The sequence below is a fragment of the Chenopodium album genome, chromosome 22 (genome assembly GCF_948465745.1).
Source record: "Chenopodium album chromosome 22, dcCheAlbu1.1, whole genome shotgun sequence".
Taxonomy (NCBI): Eukaryota; Viridiplantae; Streptophyta; class Magnoliopsida; order Caryophyllales; family Amaranthaceae; genus Chenopodium; species Chenopodium album.
In genome coordinates this window covers 15,215,875-15,238,566 of record NC_137855.1, presented here as the reverse complement: position 1 = coordinate 15,238,566, position 22,692 = coordinate 15,215,875, and the positions used below count along the sequence as shown (strand labels likewise).

The 22,692-nt window shown below is 39.9% G+C and overlaps 2 protein-coding genes and 1 long non-coding RNA gene across 3 annotated transcripts; 2 read left to right on the top strand and 1 right to left on the bottom strand.

The window, feature by feature from the left end:
- Positions 1 to 616: 616 nt before the first annotated feature.
- LOC145604011 (basic leucine zipper 19-like) lies at positions 617 to 1,390 on the top strand. Its single transcript, XM_081659968.1, has one exon. The coding sequence runs from the start codon at positions 617 to 619 to the stop codon at positions 1,388 to 1,390; it is 774 nt and encodes a 257-aa protein (XP_081516094.1).
- A 15,676-nt stretch (positions 1,391 to 17,066) lies between these two features.
- On the top strand, positions 17,067 to 17,717 carry LOC145604010 (auxin-binding protein ABP19a-like). The gene has a single exon (XM_081659966.1). The coding sequence runs from the start codon at positions 17,067 to 17,069 to the stop codon at positions 17,715 to 17,717; it is 651 nt and encodes a 216-aa protein (XP_081516092.1).
- Positions 17,718 to 19,109: 1,392 nt separating this feature from the next.
- LOC145606313 (uncharacterized) lies at positions 19,110 to 20,579 on the bottom strand. The gene is made up of 3 exons (XR_014105239.1): positions 20,455 to 20,579; positions 19,291 to 19,533; positions 19,110 to 19,187 (listed from the first exon to the last, which is right to left on the bottom strand). It is a non-coding gene; the product is annotated as an uncharacterized LOC145606313 (long non-coding RNA).
- Positions 20,580 to 22,692: the final 2,113 nt, after the last annotated feature.

Below are 22,692 nucleotides of genomic sequence, written 5' to 3'. Positions count from 1 at the left end.
TCACCCATGGCGGGTATGACTTTTATCCCCATCCCCGCCCCACCACCCGCCAAACCGAGACCCATCCCCACCCCACTGGGGCGGCAATGGGGCGGGTTTCCTACTTGACCCGCCCCACTGACATCCCTGACTCCCTAAGTGTAACACTTAAGGGAAACAACTGGAGATTAATCTGAGATTAATTTGTTCCTCGAGAACTAAATTAATTCCCACAACCTTATCCGGGGAATATTCTCTTCTCAAAAAAAAAAAAAAAAAAAAAAACACAAGTCGAGACATTTATTGATACACAAAATGAGAAATAATAAATAGGTGCAAAGTGGATCCCATTAACGTTAGGATAACGACAAGGTTACTATTGATGTAATAATTGTAATTAAAGGTTACAGTGTGTAACTTTTAAAAGGAAGGGACACAACTTGAAGAAGTCAATGCTAGAGGGTTATTATGTACCGTAGTAAGATTTATTAAAATTAAATTTTTCAAAAATGTCGTGAATTGTGTTAGAAGTCAAAACGTGTCTAACATGAGTTATCTTTTATTCCTATTATTGAAGTATGTGTTAGGGTAATGTACGTTATTTGATTTTGTAGGCGAATTTTCACAACCTGCATTGATGGAAAATAACCAATATAATGGCAATAGCAGCAGCATAAGCAGTAACAACATCAACAACAATGGCACAAACCTTCATATCTCAAACGTCGATGTGTTTTCGAGTATAACCGTGGGCGAGCCTGCTCAGAGTGGGCGATCCATGGAAAACATATTAGAAGACTTGCTACAAGACACTCAGGCTTGTCCCGAAACCAATACTTGTAGCTTGAGCGAAGATTGTAGTCATACACACGACTTTGTATGTAAGCAAAGTGAAGAAATAATGTTTCCTTCTAATGAAGAGAAAAGTAGTTACGACGATTCTCTTCAAATCGAGGAGCAACAAAGTAAGAAGAGAGGGAGGAGACAACGAGCGGATAACAAAGAAGCTGTGCGTAAGTACCGCGAAAAGTTAAGGAAAAGAGAAGCCTTACTCGAAGAAGAAATCAAGATGTTAAAGGAGTCAAATCAACAATTGTTGAAGAAGCTAGAAGGTGAGGCAGCATTGCAAGATGAGATTTTGTGGCTTAAGTGTTTGCTTGTTGACATACGAGGGAGAATTGAAGGGGAAACTAATTCGATTCGATTTCGTAGACAGACGGATGCGAGTTTGATTGGTGATGACCGTATGGTTCATTGCAATGGGAATTGTGGAAATGGAGGCAAAACTAAAAAGTCAAATTCAATGTTATATGGTGAAGGTACTAATGGTGGTGTTTCTATAAACTTTAACTATACTCCGAGTATTGGATCTGAACCCAAAGATACTCTTAACTTTGGACAAGAAATATGATAACCTCTAAGAGTTCATAAATTGGTGATGGTAAGGATAAAAATAAAGGTTATACTCGTTCTATTTTTCTTAATTTTAACTCACTTATGTCTATGAATGTTATTGTAAAATGATCGACTTAACCACAAGCTTATATTAATTTAATAATTGTAGTTTGATCATTTTTGTTATTGTCTTTCAAGTTTAGTTATGGATAATAGATATTTTTTATAAGGGATTTGTGGATATAATATATATTTATTAAAAAAAAAGGAGATGTCTTTTACCAATACGTCTGGCGTACGTGTCTTTTAGCATATAGATTATTTATGATTGTCGAATGTAATAAATTCATCATCTCAATAAATTAAAGTGTCTCGACAAAGGATATATATATATATATATATATATATATATATATATATATATATATATATATATATATATATATATATTGTGTGTTTACTAATTTTGTAATCAAGTAACATACAAAAAATTAATAGATAAGTACTCCATATTTTATAAGAACTAGACATATGATATGGTTGCCGAACACAACAAAATTCTATGTAAGCCCTAGATTTGTGGTAATATATATGTAGTAGTAAATTCTTAGTAGAATTAAAATTGTCATTAATTTGAATGTATGTATAGTTAATATTTAAATAGAAATAAACAAAAATTAGAGGTACTTACAAAAAAAAAAAAATACAGTGATATTCTAAATTAATTAATATCTTTTACACCAATTACATGAATTAATTTTATTATTACTTTTTCGGCAATAATACTTTGTATAAAAGACGATTAAAAATGACTTGAAATAATATACTATGTATTAGGTAAATGTTTATGGAAAAATTATGCACACTTAATAATGAATACATTTGACATAAAGTTAATATAAAATATTTGGAATAATCTTGTTATAATTATATCAAATATTCTCCAAAAAAAAAAAAAAAAAAAGTTTGGTTTAAAAGGGAGGGAAAGTTTTGGTGGGAAAAAAGCACCAAATGTGAACGTGTCTCTCCCGTTGTCTATTTTAGTTTTAAGTTATTGATTTGTAAACATATTTCTTGACTTGAATTACAAGAATATTATTAGAGCTCGAATTTAGTACAAGTATATAGATATACGACCTATTATTTTTTGTGGAAACTTGGGGTGATCATTGTATTCATTTATGTCAATTAGTACTTCATTTGTTACCCTAATATTGCAACACATACGTTGAATTTACATTGTTCAATGCACACATCAATTTAAATCAAATACTCCCTCCGTTTTTAAATACTTGCTCCATTTCTCCATGTGCGGAGTTTTAGGAAAAATTGGTGAAAGTATTAAAACATAGAGATAGTGGGATTGATAGAAGGTAAATTGGAGGAGAAAGAATCTAAAAGAAATAAAATAGGGTCCAGAAGTAGAGAAAAATGAATTAAATATTATAAAAACTTTTCAAATAAGGAAATGGATCAAGTATTTAAAAACGGCCGAAAAGAAAAGTGGAGCAAATATTTAAAAACGGAGGGAGTATTAAGATAGCATAGACAATAGTGAAACAATTTAAATCCCTATATATTAAAAAGTGGACAATTATACCCTCTAATAATTTTTAATATGTACTTATTTTCCCTCATTAATGTAAATTATCTCATTTTTTCACTCTTAAGAATAGTGTGCGGACATTTATCTATACCTCTAATAATATTTTTTTTACATTTTTTCCTTCCATTAATGCTACATGTTTAGGGTAAAAATACCCTAGACACATGGACCAATGAGAAAGTCCCACGTGTCAAGGGCTGGCAAGTCACCGAAGACGATTCACCAGCTGACACGTGGATACCTTAGATTTTCCTCAGAATTGCGGCCTTCAAGAGCCCAATTCCCAACAATCCGCACTTTGCGACGCAGCCCATCAGACTTAGGTCAGAGTGACCTTGGGAGGGGCACATTTTCCAACGACCCTATAAATAGGGAGATATTCCCCCATTTTGGGGACATCTAATCATTTATTACACCCATATTCTCTCTCATCAGAGAACACCTGAACTCGGAATCCGAGAAGATACCCACCTAAATTTCTGCACTCTTTATTCCCTTTTAAGTTACTAACTTGACTGTTGGAGGCAGAGCTCCAACAACCGGAGTCTCCGTGTTTTTGCAGGTACAACTCGAGCCGGACCAGACTTTGTGACGTAACTCTCCCGAGGGACAAAAACACCAAAATATTTGGCGGCGTCTGTGGGGAGAGTACCTCAAATATTGTTCAAGAGTTTGTTCTATTTCTCGATCCCAACAATTTACCATCGGTTATCCAGCCGATAAACACAACTATTTCTCAACCGGTACATCAGCCGGAGGTCTCTACTGACTAAGATGACGATGATGACAATGTGGAGACGTTACTGGCCAAGGATGGCTTATTCATTTCCAAGTACACCCGTTCCAGAAATCAGCTGGAACGTCATACGAGCCAGGCGGGTCCAAACAGGCCCCCTAGGCAGCCAGAAGGGGAAACCCAGACGGTCAGAGGGTCAGCCCCTATCACTCGGGACGAACTCAAGAAATTCATGAGTAGTTTCAAGGGTGAGATGAAGGATCTGATAAATCAAAACAAGGTTGGCTCTAGCAAGGGTCAGCCGGCTAAAAAGACTCCTCTACCTGAGAGGAAGAAGCTGGTCAAGGACAGGCGGCCAACTCCTCATCCCAAGGAGAAGGAAGCCACAAGACTTGACTGGTCCAAGATCCTTTTACCAAAGGGTCCTCAGAGGCACACCCGACATGATTAGCCGGAAGCCAGCAAGAAATCAGCCTCCGACGCTCGGCACATCATTGAGCGGAGGAGAAACCAGCAACTGTTTGAGTCAGCCTCTACCTCGAGCTTTCTAGACAGCTTTAAAGAAACTTTTGTAAGGAACTCACTATCCTTACACGAGAGTCGGACAGGTGGCAAATCCGTCCATATCGACCCTCAGATGATGATTGGGTCTGTCCCGTATGCACCCCAGGCGCAATACGGACAATATGACCTTCAATTCTGACAGCCTTTTCCCTTCGGAGGTCAGGCGGCATACAACAGTGTCCAGCCTCTGGACTGGCAGCTTTGTCTATTCAAACTTGGTGAACATCCTTCTGCGTTCACCAGGAATATAACTGAGGCGGCACAACCGGCCAAGGTTAAGAATGTGTTGGTGGGTACTTATGATGGTACCTCTAACCCAGAAGACCACCTTATGGCATACACCAACCTCATGTGTCTACAGGGTTGGGACGATGCCACTTGGTGTTGATGTTTCCCGGCTACATTGAAGGGCATTACCCAACAATGGTTTGACCGGTTCTATTGATTGCTTCAAGAAGCTAGCCTTCTTGTTTGCCACCAACTTCTCAATGAACATCCCTGCTAATAAAACAAGTCTTGACTTGAGCACCGTTAAGCAAGGAGAGAGAGAAGGGCTACGCTCTTATGTCAGGCGATTCAAGCTGTTAAGAATCCAGATCCAGGGACTGTCTGACGAGGTAGCATTCACGGAATTCTTTAAGGGTCTGAGAGACGGATCGAACTTTATGTTTAACCTCGTCAGAAAAGGGGCATTTACACTATTGGCAGCCCTGAGGGAGGCGGAAAGCTATATCTAAGCAACCGACCCTTGCACGCGTGGCATCCAGTCAGACTCCAAGAGTTCTGAAAAATAAAAAGAAAGCCGGTCTACTCAGCCGACAAAGAAAAAAGAAGAGCGCAAGAAGAGAAAAGAAGTCTGGGCGGTTAGTGACTCTGACTAGCTGTCTCTGAAGAAAAAGAAAGAATTTGAACCGTACGTCCTCAAGTACGAGTTTAACAAGGACTGCAACTCCATCCTCATGGAGATAAAGGACCGGTTGTCCCTTGAGAAGCCGAATCCAATGAAGAGTTTCGTTTATCACGGAACAAGAATAAATTCTGTCAATACCACGAGGAAGTTGGCCATGACACCAACGACTACTTCAGCCTTCAGCGGGCGTTGGACCGTCTGGCTGACAAAGGGATCCTAAAGTCCTACATTACCAAGTCCAAAGGAACAAATAAGAAGAACAAAGGGTAGTCGTTTAAGACTCTCCAGCCTACTAGTAGTTCGGACACTGATAAGGAGCCGGTCTACACTATAGCAGGCGGGTTCTCATGTGGTGGCCCTACCGTCCAGGGCACCAAAAGCCATCTTTGAGAGATGGATAAGGATGATGATGAGCAGGCGTCTGCCATTTCCACCTTTCCACACGTTTTGATTACTGAGAAGGACAGGGGCAGCGTCCGCCATCCACATGACGACTCGGTCGTCATTGAATGTAAGGTTGCCAATTAGCTGGTTGGGCGGATCCTTATAGACACCGGCAGCTCGTCGGACATCATCAGCCTCCAGTGCCTACAAACTCTGAAATACAATCCCAGCAGCATGCATACGGTGATCCATCCCGTAGTTAGTTTTGGGGGTGGGATGGTTTACCCAATCGGTAGGATTGACTAACCTATCCGGCTGGGAGAAAAAAGAGAAGGACGACATCTGGTCGTCAAATTCTTGGTAATTGAGGAACTGGCCACCTATAATAGCATCTAAGGCCGTCCCACCCTCAACGAAGCCAAGGCGATAATCATCCCTTCTCTCATGCTGCTCAAGTATAAGAGGGATGATGGCTCTGTTGGTTCCCTGAATGGGGATCAAAAAACGGCCTGGGAGTGCTACCGCTCAGCCGTCAAGCCCATTGTAGCCCTAGACGGCCAAGGGCAGGAACCAATAGACCTCAACGATGTCAAGGATGCCAACCCAACCCCACAAGCAGCCAGAAAGAAAAGAAAAGCTGCTCAGCTGGTGGAGATGAAGTAAGAGAAAAAATAGCAATCATTGACCAGAGAACGGTCAGATGAGCTCCGTCCCCAGCCAGCTGGTGAAAACATTGATCTCTCTCTAAATGACAACCGTCCAGAGCGTACTGTAAAGGTTAGGACGGTTGCTTATGCTACATTAGGTGCAGACTTGCACCTACTGCTAAAGGAATTCAAAGACATTTTTGCCTTTAAAGTGGAAGAGATGCCAGGCGTCATCTTGGATCTCACTGTCCACAAACTCGCAGTGGATCTAAAAAAAAAAGCCCATCCGGCAAAATAAAAATAAATCACGGCGAGGAAAGAAGTTAGGCGGCAGCTGCCGAAGTCAAAAAGCTGCTGGATGCTCGGTTCATTAATTCGGCCATGTAATTTCCTCGACTGGGTGGTGAATGTTGTGCTTGTAAAGAAACCGAATGGTACCTGGCGTATGTGTGTTGATTACACAGACCTCAACAAGGCATGTCCGAAGGATAGTTATCCGCTTCCAAAGATCGACAGTCTAGTCGATTCTACAACCGGTCATGTCCTGATGAGCTTTATGGATGCCTATTCCGGCTTCCATCAGATACCCCTGTGGAGAAAAGATCAAGAGAAAACGGCCTTCGTCACTGATCAGGGGCTATTATGTTATACTATGATGCCGTTTGGCTTGAAAAATGCGCCGGCTACATTTCGACGGATGATTAATACAGTCTTAATCAATCAAATTGGGAGGAATGTAGAGGCGTACATTGATGACATGATAGTCAAATCCAAGCAGTAGACGGATCACCTTGCTGATCTCCGAGAAACTTTCACCACCCTCAGGCGACATAAGGTTATGTTAAATCCTAAGAAATGCGTCTTTTGTGTTGAGTCTGGGAAGTTTCTCGGATTCCTGATTGATTAAAGGGGGATAGAGGCTAACCCTGAGAAGATACAGGTGGTGATTGACATGAAGTCACCCTGCACTATCAAGGAAGTTCAGAGACAAACTGATTTCCTGGCGGCTTTGGGAAAATTCCTTAGCCGGTCAAGTGAAAAATGCCTTTACTTCTTCTAATCAATCAGGAAGAAGACTAGATTTGAATGGGGGGATAATGCTGAGGCGGCCTTTCAGAAACTGAAAGAATACTTGCACTCTTTGCCAAGGCTTGTTAGCCCTCTGCCCAAAGAGACGTTATACATATACCTAGCCGTCTTAGACCATGCCCTCAGTGCTGTTCTCCTTGCTGAGAGAGACGCCATCAAGCTCCCGGTCTATTTCATTAGCCATGTACTAAAAAATGCTGAACTCCGGTACCCCATGGTTGAAATTTTTGGCCTTGCTCTGTATATGGCATTCGAGAAGCTGAAGCCTTATTTTCTGGCACATCTGGTTGTAATTTACACAAATCAGCCCCTCAAGTGGCCAATGTCCACCTTAGAGTCCTCCGGCGGAATGTTGAAATGGGCTATTGAAATGCAAAGTCTTGAAATCTCCTACAAACCAAGAAAGGCAGTGAATGGTCAGGTGTTTGCCGACTTCATTGTTGAAATGACTCGTCTGGTTTCTCCGGATAATCTTGATCGGGTTTGGAAGGTGTATGTAGACGGGAGTTCTACGAAAAACGGCTGTGGTGCAGGCATTATTTACGAGTCCCCGGAAGGAGACAAATTTGAGTATGCACTACGATTCAAGTTCCAGGCATTAAACAATGAGGCAGAGTATGAAGCCCTGCTACTTGGAATCCGCATGTGTAGGGCAGCAGGGGCAATAAATATTGACGCCTCTTCTGATTTGCAGTCGGTCGTTAGTCAGTATAAGGGTAAATATGAAGCGACTCATTCGGCTATGATCAAATATCTTCAGGCAGTCAAAGAAGAGGCTAGGGCACTTTAAGAATTCCGTTTGAGTCAAGTGCCCAGCTGAGACATTAACCAGGCGGATGCATTGTCTAAACTGACATCTTCCGCTTGCTGTGATACGCCTCTGCCAGTCTTTTGGGAAGTTCTGGAAAAAAGAAGTGTATATGAAGAGCCCATCAGAATCCTGGACAGAAGCTATACCTGGATGGATGGCATCCGAGCACATTTAACAGACGCCACGCTCCCTGATTCACCACGGGAAGCAGCCGTCATGAAGAAACGAGCAGCAAACTTCGACATGAGAAATAGAGAGCTCTTCAAGGCTGATTTCCTTAACCTTTATTGAAGTGTGTTACCCTAGAAAAGGGGAACGAAGTTCTCGAAGAATTGCATGCGGGATACTACGCCTCCCACATAGGTGGCAGGTTTTAGCCGTCAGAGCAGGGCGACATTATTTTTGGCCTACCTTTGAGGCAAATGCCAAAGAACTTGTGAAGAAATGCGACAAATGCCAGAGGTTTGACAAGCTTATTTACCGCCCGGCTACTGATCTGACGGCAATCCACAACCCAGTCTCATTTGCTAAATGGGGCATGGACATTCTAGGTCCTTTTACGCTAAGTGGGTGGAGGCAAAGGCGGTTAAGGACACCAACACAAAGGATGTCATCTCTTTCATATGGAAGAACATTATCACCCGGTTTGGGGTTCCTATGTCTATGCTGTTTGATAATGGCCCTTAGTTTGAAACGTCTCAGCTTAAGACTTGGTTAGGAGATCAAGGGATCTCACACTGTTTTGCATCAGCCGGTCGACCCAGGCAAACGGCCAACTTGAAGTCTTCAACAAACTCATCACTACTACAAAACTTGGAAAAATGACCCCCAATTAAAGACCCGTTATTTAATTAACAGATCTGTTTGATATAAGAGATCCAATATTAATTATAACGGGTCTCTTATGTGTATTTAGGAAAAAAGAAGAAGAGATAAGAGACCCGTTCTCTACTTTTGATGGTCTTACCCTTGCTCCCCCGACCTTTTTATCCCGTACTTTTTTTTTTTATATTAATATATCCCTTATCAAGTCATTCACCTATTCTCTCCTCTGATCTTAAAAACCTCCGCCCAAACCAAGCCCAACCCCAAAATAAATCCCTCATCCTCTCAATCCGCCGTCACTTGCTCTTCCCTTCTCCATTAAATCAAAACATTGCAATGGTAAATAGGGGCTCGTTCTCTCCCCTCAATTTGCTTACTTTTCATCCTTACATTTTTCTGAAGTTCAAGAAATCATCTAGTTAACGGGAGATGTGGAAAAATAAATAACATAAACTATCATCAATCGCATTCAACTTTTCCCAATATCGAACCCTATTCAACGTATACTTCAGTTTTTCAATGGCATAAAGAAGTTCAACCTCGTATGCTAATAGATCTGGAAATAGGAAGAATTGTTGTCTTAAATGATGAGCGGAATTCCTATCAAAATTGAGGTAATCGATCTATAGATTGATATTTTTTTATTTTTATTATTATTATTGAATGTGTTTTCAAATAATTTTTCTAGTAGAATTCTTAATTACAACTACCTATTTTCGTTTTGGCTGAAGTCCCCTTTTCGGATCTCGCCTTCAGGTAATTTTTTCAAAATTGGTTGATTAATGGAGGTTCGGCCGAGATGATGTTGCGGGTAGTTCATTCACTTTAACAATGCGTAGTTGCAGGTGTTATTCTACATTGTCTTATTATGCTCATGGGTATATGTTGTTTATAAGTATAATAGAGTTTTGGTTGTAGTGTAGTGTTATCTCAATGAATAAATGTTACATAATTAATTAGCTTTTTTATTTTTCTTATTTTTGTTGGATCACTAATATAATTATGAGTACTATAGCTTTTATATAATTCATTAAGAGCAATTTCTCTTCTTTTAATTTTTTTTTTGTCAGATTTGCGTGATTTCATCACAAGAAATGCTCAATCAAAAGGAGATGAATATGGAGTATTCAAGTCTTTATTGATGTAACTATAATTGTAAATTTCAGTAAAATTCAATTTTTTTTTTTCTTTTTTCTGTTTCAATTTTATGTTGATAAATTTTTTTTGTATCACATCAATTATAATTTAATCTATTCATTCTATTGCTAATTTCTGTGGTATTGAATTGTAACTTACAGTTTACATCATCTGATTTATTCGCCAATTTTTACGCATACAAACAAAATTTTCAAAATTCAAATGTGAACCTGCCAAACCACAACAAATAAAAAGCAAAATTATTTTTTTTTAAAAAAGTTGGAGAATAAAGAGACCCGTTATTTGATATACTAGGTCTGTTTGATACCACCAAACAGACCCCTTGCCTCAAATAACAGGTTTGTTTTTCTTCTAAATTATTAATTTTGTAACATATATAACAGACCCGCTATCACTTACCACGGGTCTCTTTGTCCTCAAAATCAGACCCCTCTAACGAACGGGTCTCTTTATCAAACAGACCCCTGAGATAGAGACCCGTTGTGATGCGGTCTCTCAGACATATTTTAACGGGTCTCTTTGCCAATTTTTGTAGTAGTGCATCTCAAACGGTATCAAAAAGAAAATTGAAAGAGCCGGTGGTTTATGGGCAGAAGAATTAATTCATGTCCTATGGGCCATCTAGACAACTACCAAAGAGGCGACCGGTGAAACCCTATTTCTCACGGTATACGGTGCTGATGAAGAGACAAATTGAGAGGCCATGCTGCTGGCATTGGACTCCCTCCCGGAACGCAGGGGCAATGTTTCCTTGCGTCATGAGATATACCATCTGAGAATTACGAGAGCCTACAACAAGAAAGTGCACAAGCGCCCTTTGAAAGTTGGTGACTTCGTGTTATGAAAAATGGAGGCAACCAGTAGGGCCAATGAGTTTGGAAAGCTGACTCCAAATTGAAAAAGCCCCTATCGGATTTATGAGGAAGTTAGGGACGGCACTTACCGCCTGGAAACCCCAAACGGCAGGCGCTTGCCTAGGACTTGGATTGTAGATTACTTAAAAAAGTACTACTTCTAAGAATTGTAAATTTTTTGTAAACAAGAAGTTTATTAATGAAAAATTGCTTTTTGTTTTCAATTATGTTATTGCCTTTATATACCGTCTGGGCAATGCACAGACGGATCATTTGCTAAACCAGATAAGTAAATTTCAACGTCCAAGTAACACGCGGCCCACGGCCAGATAAATAAACTAGGCACAAAAAGGCTCAATAAATATACAGCCGGTCTTCACCAAGACGAGAGGACAATGGCCGGATGGTTGTTTATTTTACAAAATCGTCTGTCCCAATATGGACAATGGCGTCCGGCGACACCCCTCCGGGTACAATCGTCGCAGAGAGCAGCCTATTTCTTTGCTCTACGTACCTATGCAGACAGCAAAGATTAAACGACCAAATTGGTCCACTCATAGCCGTCTAACTAGAACAGTCTAAAGAACGACCAAGTTTTCGAAACACCGGATGTCCCAAGACATCAGCTGATGACCGACCGAAGTTCTTACTTGGGCTTTTCATTCCAAAATTATGTAGACTCTACCTTCGGGGAAAAAGAGTTGCGTAATGGCTATGCAATCTTTTCAGACGGTTATTTACCGTCTGGGTAAATGGCTGGAACACCTGTTGTTTGAATGGTTGTTCACTTGGTTTGGGGCAATCACTACTGTGATTGATTGGACTACAAATATATCATGCTCTTTAAAATATCAGACATTTCCAAGCCAATCAATCAATTTCAGTTAAAACCAACCACACAGTCGCCCAAGGGCAAAAACAGCCGGGTGTATCATTTGGCGCATGCTTTCGATAAGTTAGGAAAAAAAATATCAAGTATACATGCAAAACTAAAAATTCAAAAACCAAACGCAAATATAAAAAAAACCTACTGAGTCGGAATACTTCATCAAATTAAAAGTTGGCACAAAGGCCAAACAAGATTGTTAACCGGAAACACATCCGTTGCAGAGAGAAAAGAAAAGTAATGTTACCCGACTCCATAGTCGGTAAAACACAAAGATACTCGGCCTACAAGTTGGGTGGATGACTCAAGGTTGCTGAGGTTGCTGCTGCTCCGGCTGGTCTTGACCGGCAGAGAGGGCTCTTGATTGATCTTCAGCCGCTTGAGCCAAGCTTCCTTGGTTTTCCTGGCCCTCAGCCGGCTCCTCCTCATCATCTGAGACCTCATATCCCAGCTCAGCAGCCCAGACTTTGAAGCGAGGCGGAGCTGCCTCTCCCAGAACTCGGGCATTATACACCGCGGTGGCGTAATCATACCGATGTTAGTAGACTTCAAAGTCTATGTCTAGATAGAGGAGCCCCCAGGCTATCTTCAGGCGGGCCTCACTGTCCTCCACCAGTCGGCACTGCTCCTTAGCAATTGCATCGCTTTGCTGGTTCCTCAGGTTGACCAGATCGATCCCCAACCGGGTGACGTCTGCCCGGAGCTTTGTGTTCTCCTAGTCAGCCTCCTCCAATGCCTTGAGGTCAGATTGAACATTCAGACATAAAATTCGCATATTTAGCAGAGTTAAGGTTTTGAGTGGCCCTCCGTTTGGCGTCATTTACCTCTTCTTGTTTCCGCTTGAAGGGGCCCAGAAACCCATCCACTCTCAGCATAACCTAGAAAGGGGCAGCCGGAAAGTTAATACTTAATAAAATCAGAAGAAAAAATACAAGTGTTCAGTCGGAGAACAACTTACCTCTGCTAGCTGGCCCATTATCCGGTCAAAATCCACCACCTGTAGATCAGGAACTGAAAGCTTCTCAGACCGGGTAGGAGTCCTCACCATCCTCCTGGCAAACGCCGGGAGGTCCGGTGACCCGGAGGTAGCATCTGCACCAAAAGAAGTACTTGGTGAGAGAGATGCAGCATATTTGGCATTCATCCGTTGCCGGCTGCTTACTGAACCTCCGGAAGGGTCGACCATAGTCTTGACTCGCATGAAGTCAAGTGGCCAAGGTATTTCAATTCGGGTCTTACCTTGAGTTTGGGGAAGTGGGGTTTCCCCCTCCCCAGTCACTGCAGCACCGCCTGCAGCATTGAGTGGCTGGCCACTCTTCGATGCCTCATAGGCATCCGACGCTTTCTTCTCCTAACACTATGAACTTTCACTCAAAGCCTCAGAACGGAGGGTGACTTGCCACCGGTCGTAAGACGATCCGGATTGGCAAAGGAAGTTGACTGGGAAGGGTTCTTCTTCGCGGCCTTGGCAGCCGGTGTTTTATTCAGCTCATCTCCCGGTCTCTTGATAAGTTTGGAGATGAAGCGAGGAATGTTTTTGCTGGCGTCCTACAAAGGAAAGATCAGAAAGTTAACAACCGGCAAAAACCCTTTAAAGAAATTAAAAGAAAAAAAGACAGGTCAGACGGTCTTACCCCGCCTTTCTTGGCCTCTTTGGCCTCCATGGCTGCTTTTTTGGCAAGCAGATTCTCCTTGCGCAGTTACGCAGCAGATTTTGGCCAGGGTCTTCTTAGGGTCTACTATTCTCAAGGCGTCGGCTGCAAGGGGCAAACAGGAATTTAGTCAAAGCAATAAAAAGTTAAAGTACATAAACAAAGACGGCAAATCTGTCGGATGCAAGGTGGATCTATCCTTGGGAAACATGGTGCTTAGCCCGCAGGCGGACAGGAATCTTTCATCCTTAAAAAATTCCGGATGGGGGATCAAGTTCTTTGGCACAATAATCTGAGTCCTATCCCCAAATGCCTCAGTTGTGGTCCCGAAAAAAACCCGGGTCCATTATTTGCTCTCGGCTCTAGAAGAGAGTACAGGAAGGACACATTTTTTACCTAGGAGAGCCGGTTCCTTATTATACCGGCGTAGAGTCCGGTTGTATCTCAGTGAGGAGGAGGAGATCAAATAAAACTTCTCCTTCCACCCGGTCCATTTGGACACCTTGTCTAAAGTCATCTGGTATTGGGGTAGGGTGGTAAGAGTATACCACGCCCCATGACTGCCTGGGACCTTGCTCAGGTAATGCATATGAGCGAAGGCGGAAAAGATGTGGTCTATATTCTAGAACTCACAGGCAGCAATAATATAACTCAGTATATTCATCCACGAGTTTAGATTGATGAGCTGCTAGACGCCCATATCGTATCCTTTAAGGATTTTCCTTATTCCTGTATGGAGGAAGAATCGAAGGCCGGCTTCTATTATCGCCCCGAAGCAAACAAAGTAGTTGTCTGCATCATCAATGTTATTCCCCCAGACCATAACAGCATCCCCATGCGGAACAATAATATCCCACCCCTGTCCAAAGGGGTGTTTTTCCTTGAAGGCTTTGAAGCCGCTCTTCAACAAGGCTATATCACCCGGAAGCATCCTTATCTTCTTCGGGTCACGGTAATTAAGAAGAGGTCCTAGCCGACTGCTGGCAGTTAGCCGCAAAATTATCTTGTTCAGAGCCAGAAGCCTCTGACCTTGATCACTCGGCGGCCTCCTCACCGCATGATTCCTCTTCAGCCTCTTGAGAGGAGACAACTTCCTTAACGTCTACCTCCCTCACGTTATTATGGGAAGAGGGGGCACCATTTGAAGAGCCATCTTGCTCATCCGGACCATCGTAGTCCCCGTCTCGAATAAGCTCATCTGCGAGCACTTCCCTAGCGAACCGCCGTCTGGGCTTAACAGCCGTTTGTTTTACTCTGGCCATTGTGTCCTGCACAGACACTGAGAGGGAGGAATTCGTGGATGAGCAAGCAGTTCCGACTGATCATAAAAGGCAACCCCATGTTCTAGATTCGGCCGTACCAGGAGACCGGCTGAATGTCCTAGACATTGCCGAGTGTGTGGATGGAGAGTCCATTTTTATTTTCGAAGAAGGTATACAAACCGAAAAAAGAATAAATACAGACAGAAATGAAGAAAAAGCTGAAAGAGGGTACAAGCGGTTACCTTACTTTAAGCTCTAAAAATCTGAAAACTACAACAGGCGGGTGACCGGGTGCTGACAAGTACGCACACGAGAGTCTAGAAAAAACTGACGCAGACGGAATTAGAGTATCTCTCTCTAAGAATCTCTCTTTCTCTCTCTAGAAAATCAAAATGATGGAAATAGTGAAAGAAGGAAGGGGGGTAAAACCCTATTCATAGAGGGGTAAAACGGGGGTATCCCCGTCACACTCCGGATTTATTACTAAGCTAGCCGTTTTTACTATTCACCTCTCACGGGGGAACACGTGTCACAGGCGCCACGTGGCCTGCCACATCACCCCTGTGAGGGGCAAATGTTTAGGGTAAAATTACCCTAGACACATGGACCAATGAGATAGTCTCACGTGTCAAGGGCTGGCAAGTCACCGAAGACCATTCACTAGCTGACACGTGGATACCTCATATATTCCTCAGAATTGCGACCTTCAAGGGCCCAATTCCCAAGAATCGCACTTTGTGACGCAGCCCATCAGACCTAGGTCAGAGTGACCTAGGGAGGGGCACATTTCCCAACGACCCTATAAATAGAGAGATATTCCCTCATTTTGGGGACATCTAATCATTTACTACACCCATGTTCTGTCTCATAAGAGAACACCTGATCTCGAAATCCGAGAAGATACCCACCTAAATTTCCGCAATCTTTATTCCCTTTCAAGTTACTAATTAACTTGACTGTCGGAGGCGGAGCTCCAACAATCGGAGTCTCCGTGTTTTTGTAGGTACAGCTCGAGCCGGACTAAACTTTGTGACGTAACTCTCCTGAAAGACAAAAACACCCAAAACACTACCAACAAATAGAAGTGTGTTATAAGACAAAGCTGAAAGAGTGCAAGGGACATGACTAGGTATATTACACGCAATGCACACGCTAACCACCCTAGTCAAAAGAAATTTAAGATTTTGCTAACAATCCACTACCTACCACTTATTCAATATTGAAACAAAAATACCTAACAATCTTTTTATAATCAGGCACACAACTTCCTAATTTCAACTTAATTAGATGAATAGTTAAGATGGCCAATTCTTGGATTAGGGTTTCCAACATTTGTGGTTAATTCCTATATTAGATTTTGGGTCATTGTTCATTTCCTATAAGAGGGTTTTTAATCGCGATAGTTGCATAATAATTCTTAGATCACATTTTTAGAATTTTGTAACTGGTGCCCTCGAAAGAAAATGTTGAAGTTAGGTATAAATCGAAATCAGCTAGACTTAATCAAGAAGCTAATAAAACAAAATGGAGTAATGTAGTATTGTAAACACATTTATTATTCCACTACTAAATAAAAATACTACAGAGTACTCTAATAATACTACCTCCGGTCCAAATTACTCGCAACTTTAGGGTATTATTTGTGAGATATAAAATATTCCAAAGTTGCGAGTAATTTGGAGCGGAGGTAGTAAAAAAAAATTACTCCATTCTCGTTTCTTGATGTCCTTTACAATTACTATTCATGTTGATAATTCAGGCGGGCTATTTATTTCTTTTTTGACAGGGACTATTTTTTCAAGTTACTATTTTGTGTCGACCAAGTTAAAGTATTAAAGTAACTAAAATTAATGCATGTAACGCATGCAGTATAAGGCTTGTATATTTTAGTAGAAACTCTTCTAGTACACATAACAAATACTATAAACTTGAACGCGTACACACTATTTATTTTTACACAACAATTAGGCTACAATCCAAGAATCAATTAAACTCTTTTAGGTCTTTTGACATCCTCAATTTTTAATCATATTGAATCAACTGTATTCTACGCATTTACGTGATAAACAACAGTCATTGACATGTTGTACAATTGATACTTCAGTAAGAGAACAAAATTAATAACTTTCTATTTTTGTTTAAGTTTTTAAATTTTAGGATTTTTCTATATTTACGTACCGAATTTCAGCATATATAAGGTGCTAATTGTTGCTAAGAGATGCAAGGACGTAAATCCACAAAGCTAAAGCTAACCTTATATTAGCCCCACTGTTTCTTAAGAGGCTAGTTATCTTTAGCCTTTACCACGATGAATGGTCTAGCAATTTTTTTCATGCTCTTTCTTTTAGCTAAGCCTCTTTCAGCAGGTAGTGCAAATATCGAAATCGATTATTGTATTGCAGACCTTAGTCTCCCTAGGGGACCTCAAGGGTATGCATGCAAAGATCCTTCTAAAATCACAACTGATGATTTTGTTTTCACTGGATTTCGTGGTGAAAAATCCATCACTAACATATTTGGAAACAATGTAACTCGAGCAAATCACACTACATTCCCAGCCTTAAATGGTTTAGGTCTTTCTATGGCAAGGTTAGATTTGGCTGTAGGAGGAGTTGTCCCTGCACACTCTCACCGAACATCAGAAATGATTGTTCTCATAAACGGGACAATTATTGCAGGGATTATTGACACAAACAACACGGCATACTATAAAGTCTTACAGCCGGGTGATTCTATGATTTTTCCACAAACTTTGCTTCACTTCCAGATCAATGTTGGTAAAACTCGAGCTCTTGCTTTTGTTGGGTTGAATGGAGCAAACCCAGGTTTCCAAATTGCATCCACCGCGCTGTTTGCCGGCAATTTACCACCTGAAATAGCTTCGGCAATCACACTCATAAGTCCCAAGGAAGTGAGACGCTTGAACCAAATATTTAGCGAAAATATCGCAACTTCATAATCCTATGTTTAAATCTTTATTTTACATGCATGCATGCCATCACTTGTGTTTTAATTACATAAAGTCCAGTTTATATATTAAGCTGGTAAAATGTAGCACTTTTAATTGTCATATATACTCGTATCTTATTGTAAAATAAAAAGTGATGAATAATATGTCTTTTCTAGTGTAAAAGTGTTACAATTGTGCTATGTAAGATTGTAACTTAATTATGTATATACTTAATTTCTTGTCAATTAAAAAAAGAAAAAAAAAATGTTATGTACTTAATTACTTGTATTGTCATTGCTTTATGTTGTTGATCTTATGTAGTTATATACTACCTCCTTTAATTTTTATTGTGCAACTTTGAAATATTTTATATCTCACAAATAATATCTTAAAGCTGCACATAAAAATTAATAGAGATAGTATGTTAAAACTTGGACAACTCTTCCAACTTTCAGCCAACTTCACGTGTAACCCAGCCAATTTTATTTTGTTAAAATAATTATCAAAGATAGCCCCCACTTTGAGTTTGATCTTAGCTTCCAATATTCACTATTCAGAGCGAGATTGCCTCTTCCGATCCTTTAACAATCCACCTTTTTCTTATGCGTATTTTTTTCCCCCAAAACATTCATAGCTAGAAAAAAGAGCGAAATAATTGTGACATACTTTTGAAAATGGGGGTAATATATATTGCTAGAACATAAAAAAATTCTTAGGTCTCAATTATTAACTTAATTTGAGCTTTTGACCTAGTTAAGTTGGTCCTCTAAAATGGTATTGAAGCAAGTGTGACATAAAAGTTACGGGTTCAAATCTATTCATCCACTCATCACCCCCCCTTCTTTCAAGTGGAATTTAATCATTGAGTATGGTAGGGCCAATGTTGCATCCACATTTCAAGCTTAACAAGCTCTCATAACATTTGAATAGTCCCTAACTGTTGATCTATTCGATTTTTTCTTATTTGAACCCTAATTATTGTCTCTTTGATCTGGCCTTGATTGTTGATCCAATAGGAATTATTCATGCATCATCTTTAATTGAGTCCGATACTCTTTTGGGTTTAAAATCCCTATCGAATCCAGTCAAGTTGGTAATTAGATTGGGTAATCAATTTTGGTCTATTAGGTTAAATCGATTGTCGGTAAAAATCAAGTCATGTTTGGTCCGAGGTACAAATATCATTTCCTCACCCATTATTCCGATACAATTAAGTAGCTAGGAACAAGTCATGTTGGTTCAGATCAGAATTCTAGGCAAGGTTATTTTTTGATAGCGCTACTAGTTGGCATTAACTACGACACATATTCAAATACACAACCAAAATAGACAATAGAAAATTTAAAACGAAAATCTTTATTTATAACACAAGACAACCACTTCTATCCTTACCATCATTGGCTAAGATAGACCAGAGACTCACCACCCAACAAGAAATCAAAGTACATACAGAAACACTTACACAGGACAATATACTACCTCCGTTACACGTTATTTGCAATGATTTGACATAAAATAGAGAGGGAAAATGTCTAATCGTTGCAAATAATATGATACGGAGGTAGTATATAATAATATGAACCTTAAGTAAAGTACGATTGACATTATAATAAAGCAGTAGACTAGGTTGTCGTTAATGTTGTAGTTGGTGGTGATTGATGACGGTTTTACATACACATGAAACCGTTCAAAGATGGTGCGGACACGCATTGGCGTCCAGTGTTAGGACAACATTCTCTAACACCAGGAGTGCATGGATGTCCATGGTGCTCTTCGCACACTGGATTCTCTTGTTGCGCTTTCACAGCAAGGACTTGCAGCATCACTACGTACAACAAAATTAATTTATATAAGTAAATAAATTGTTCGTTGTATATCCAAAATATATAAGATTTTGCTGATTAAATGGGCAATATTGCAATATAGTATGATATAATCTAAGAGGATTAAAACGTTTCAATGATTGCAAAATGGTAAAATGATTCTTAGAGTATTTTGAAACTAAATAATTTTATTCATTTTAGATGAAGCAAACATAAATTAAAGGTATTTCTAGTGTTTGGAACACTACAGTCACATAATCTATACTCCTTTGTAATATACTCCTTCCGTTCCACAATGATGTTCATGTTTGCAATCTTTGACTTTTTTAAGATAGAGAGAATCTTCTAAAGTTCTCTTAATCAAAGAATAAATACAGTCATGTGGGATCCAGTTTGATTCGTCTTGATGAGTAGATTATTAATATCTAACTTTTATAATTTTCGCTAGTGTGAGATTAAAGATATTTGCGGTCAAAGTTGGGTAAAAATTTGCATCGATTTACGAAACAGGAACATCATTATGAAACGGAGGGAGTACTTAAAAGTCACCCTTGTGCCTTGTCAAGAAATAAATAATATTTCAATTATTGTATTGGCCTTTTCATTGTTACATATGTATACATATGTACTTGGTCATTCTTTTTTAGTACAATTCATGAATTATATGTTTTCATAATTCATATACAAGTATATATATTCCACTATGGGACTTTAAGGTCATCAAGAGATGGTCAGACATGTGACCAATAGATCATGTTATGCCTAATCCTAAATCGAAAATTTATTGAACAACAAAGTAAGTGTATATTAGGTTTCAAAAAAAAAAAAAAAAAGTAAGTGTATATTAATACTACGAGCACGCATGTTCATGCTTAAATGAAACGGAATAAAAATAAAATAAAATAAAATGGATAAGGAAATACCTGTTGCTAGGATGAAAAAGAGTGCTACTATGATTCTCTTGTACCCAATTTTGGTTTCCATTGTTTTTGTTAGGAAGAGTTGTTTACCTTTGTGTTTTAAGAATGAAGTATGTCGTATTTCTCGCTTGTATTTTTTGTGAATGTACTACACTATGTTTGCTCTATTTATAGTATGTTTCTTCTGACCAGTTGGATAATATTATACACAAATTAATTAGGACCACTAATTAATACTAGTAGTATTCTAATTTCCCACTAATCCACTATGCAATTTTGGGGCCTAGCTTGATGGAATATTCCGTGGAATTTTAAAATTACATGATTTCAATCAAATCTTGGATGAATTTATGCGCCATATCATATTCCATATAGACATAGATTTCAAACCTTTTTTTTTTTATTTTTTTTTATTTTTTTTTATTTTTTACTAAGACCATGTTGATATTTTGAATTGAGTTGAACTATAGTGAACTGAAGTGCGCTGAAATTTACTAAATAAACCGATATACTAAATCTAATGTAAGCAGTATTATTAAAATAACAACAAACTAATAACACAACAACAATAATAAAGCTAATAATAATGAATCAAAGTGTTAGAGGATCATCTCAATTAAAAGCTTAAGTTAATGGTTGAGCTCCATGAATATGTTTTATACTCTATCACTCCCCCTCACATGAGAGCCCTTTGGACTTGAAATAAGGTGGATGTTACATGGGCCCTCCGCATACCCTGTGCGAAATATTTCACTTGAAAGTGGGGGATAAATAATGATCCCGTGACTTTGTGTCACACTGGCATTGATACTATGTTTGAGGACTATCTCAACCAAAAGGTTAAGTTATACTTGTTATGGGTAAATTTTAATAAGTCAAATTCAACGAAAGTCAGCTAGTGTTAATGACGAGACCAGGCGTCGACAGCGAGCAAGCTTCGACGAAGAAAAGCCAGTTTCGACGGACGAAGTACAAAGGAACGACTCTCCTATTTTCAAGGAAACGATAGGCATGGAAGACTAAGCCCTCCACTAGATGGATACAGCCGTTAGTGGGCTGAGTTGAGGAAGAGGGTTTGAAGGGAAAATTTCGAGAATAGGTTAGTTTGCTTCCCCTGTTCTCATCTAGAAAATAGGTTAGTCTTTAGCTTCATTCTCTCTCTAGAAAACCCCCAACCTTATCTCCCCACCGCTTGCCCTGTTCTCATCCTCTGCTCCCCGGCGATCGGCGCTCTTCTCCTAGCCATCGCCGGCGAGTCTTGGTCTTCTTTACTAGCTTTAGTTTGCTTCATTTTTTTAGGCGTTTGTTTGGGAATTGGAAACAAGGAGTTTCCACAACAAATTTGTTCGCCTAATTCATCGGTGGTTCTCGTTTTTTGGTGTTGTCAAGTGGTTTAGCTTCTTCTCCAACGAAACAAGGAGTCAAGACTAGTCTTAACGCCGCCGTCGAAAGGAATTCCGTTAATTGTTTTCCCGCTAATCGAAGTCTGATTTAGGTGAGACGGCTTCCTTGCGTTGGCCTTGACGGTTGATCGAAGTTTTTCGAGTGTGTTTCCGCCGGTGAGGTAGTTTTGTGGCTTAATTGATCACTCCCCTCTGTATTCCTTTTCCTTGCTCTAGTTAGTTTAGCCTTAATTCTCTTGGTCAGTTCTTTATTTTGCCTTATTCGTGTTCTCTTAGTTTTTTGTTGTGTTTGTTTAGTTTATTTTCCCTAATAAGTCTGGTAATTAGGCTTTTTATAGTTGGAGTTCTTTTGTTTGAAGTTGTAGTTGGTTGTCCATGGTTTGGGCTGTATGGTTTTGCTTCTTTGTTTACTTCTTGGTGGGTACAGGGGCAAAGGGAGGTAGTTCGGGGTTTTGCTGTTCGGACTTGGCAGGTGCTTGTCCTTTAGTTTACTACACAGGAGTTATTTCTGTTTGTGGGTTTGGGGTGGGATGTTTATGTTTTTTCCTCTATAGGGTTAGATTTTTGGAAAAGGGTTTTAGCCTATTTCACTTTGCAGATTTGCAGGGTTTAGAATGCAGGGTGTTTATGGGTAGTGTTATAGTAGTGGTTTGTGGCAGAACGCAGCTTTATGTTTCTTAGTCTTTGATTAAGTATATGAGGGTCGAGAGGGAATTAACAAGGAAAGGTTATTCCCTTTGTCAGTTTGCAATGATCTTTAAAGTCATTGCTTTAAAAAATTTCTATCTGACAGAGGCTCCCCTTACACAATGTTTAGGGGTTCATAGCGCTCTAATGA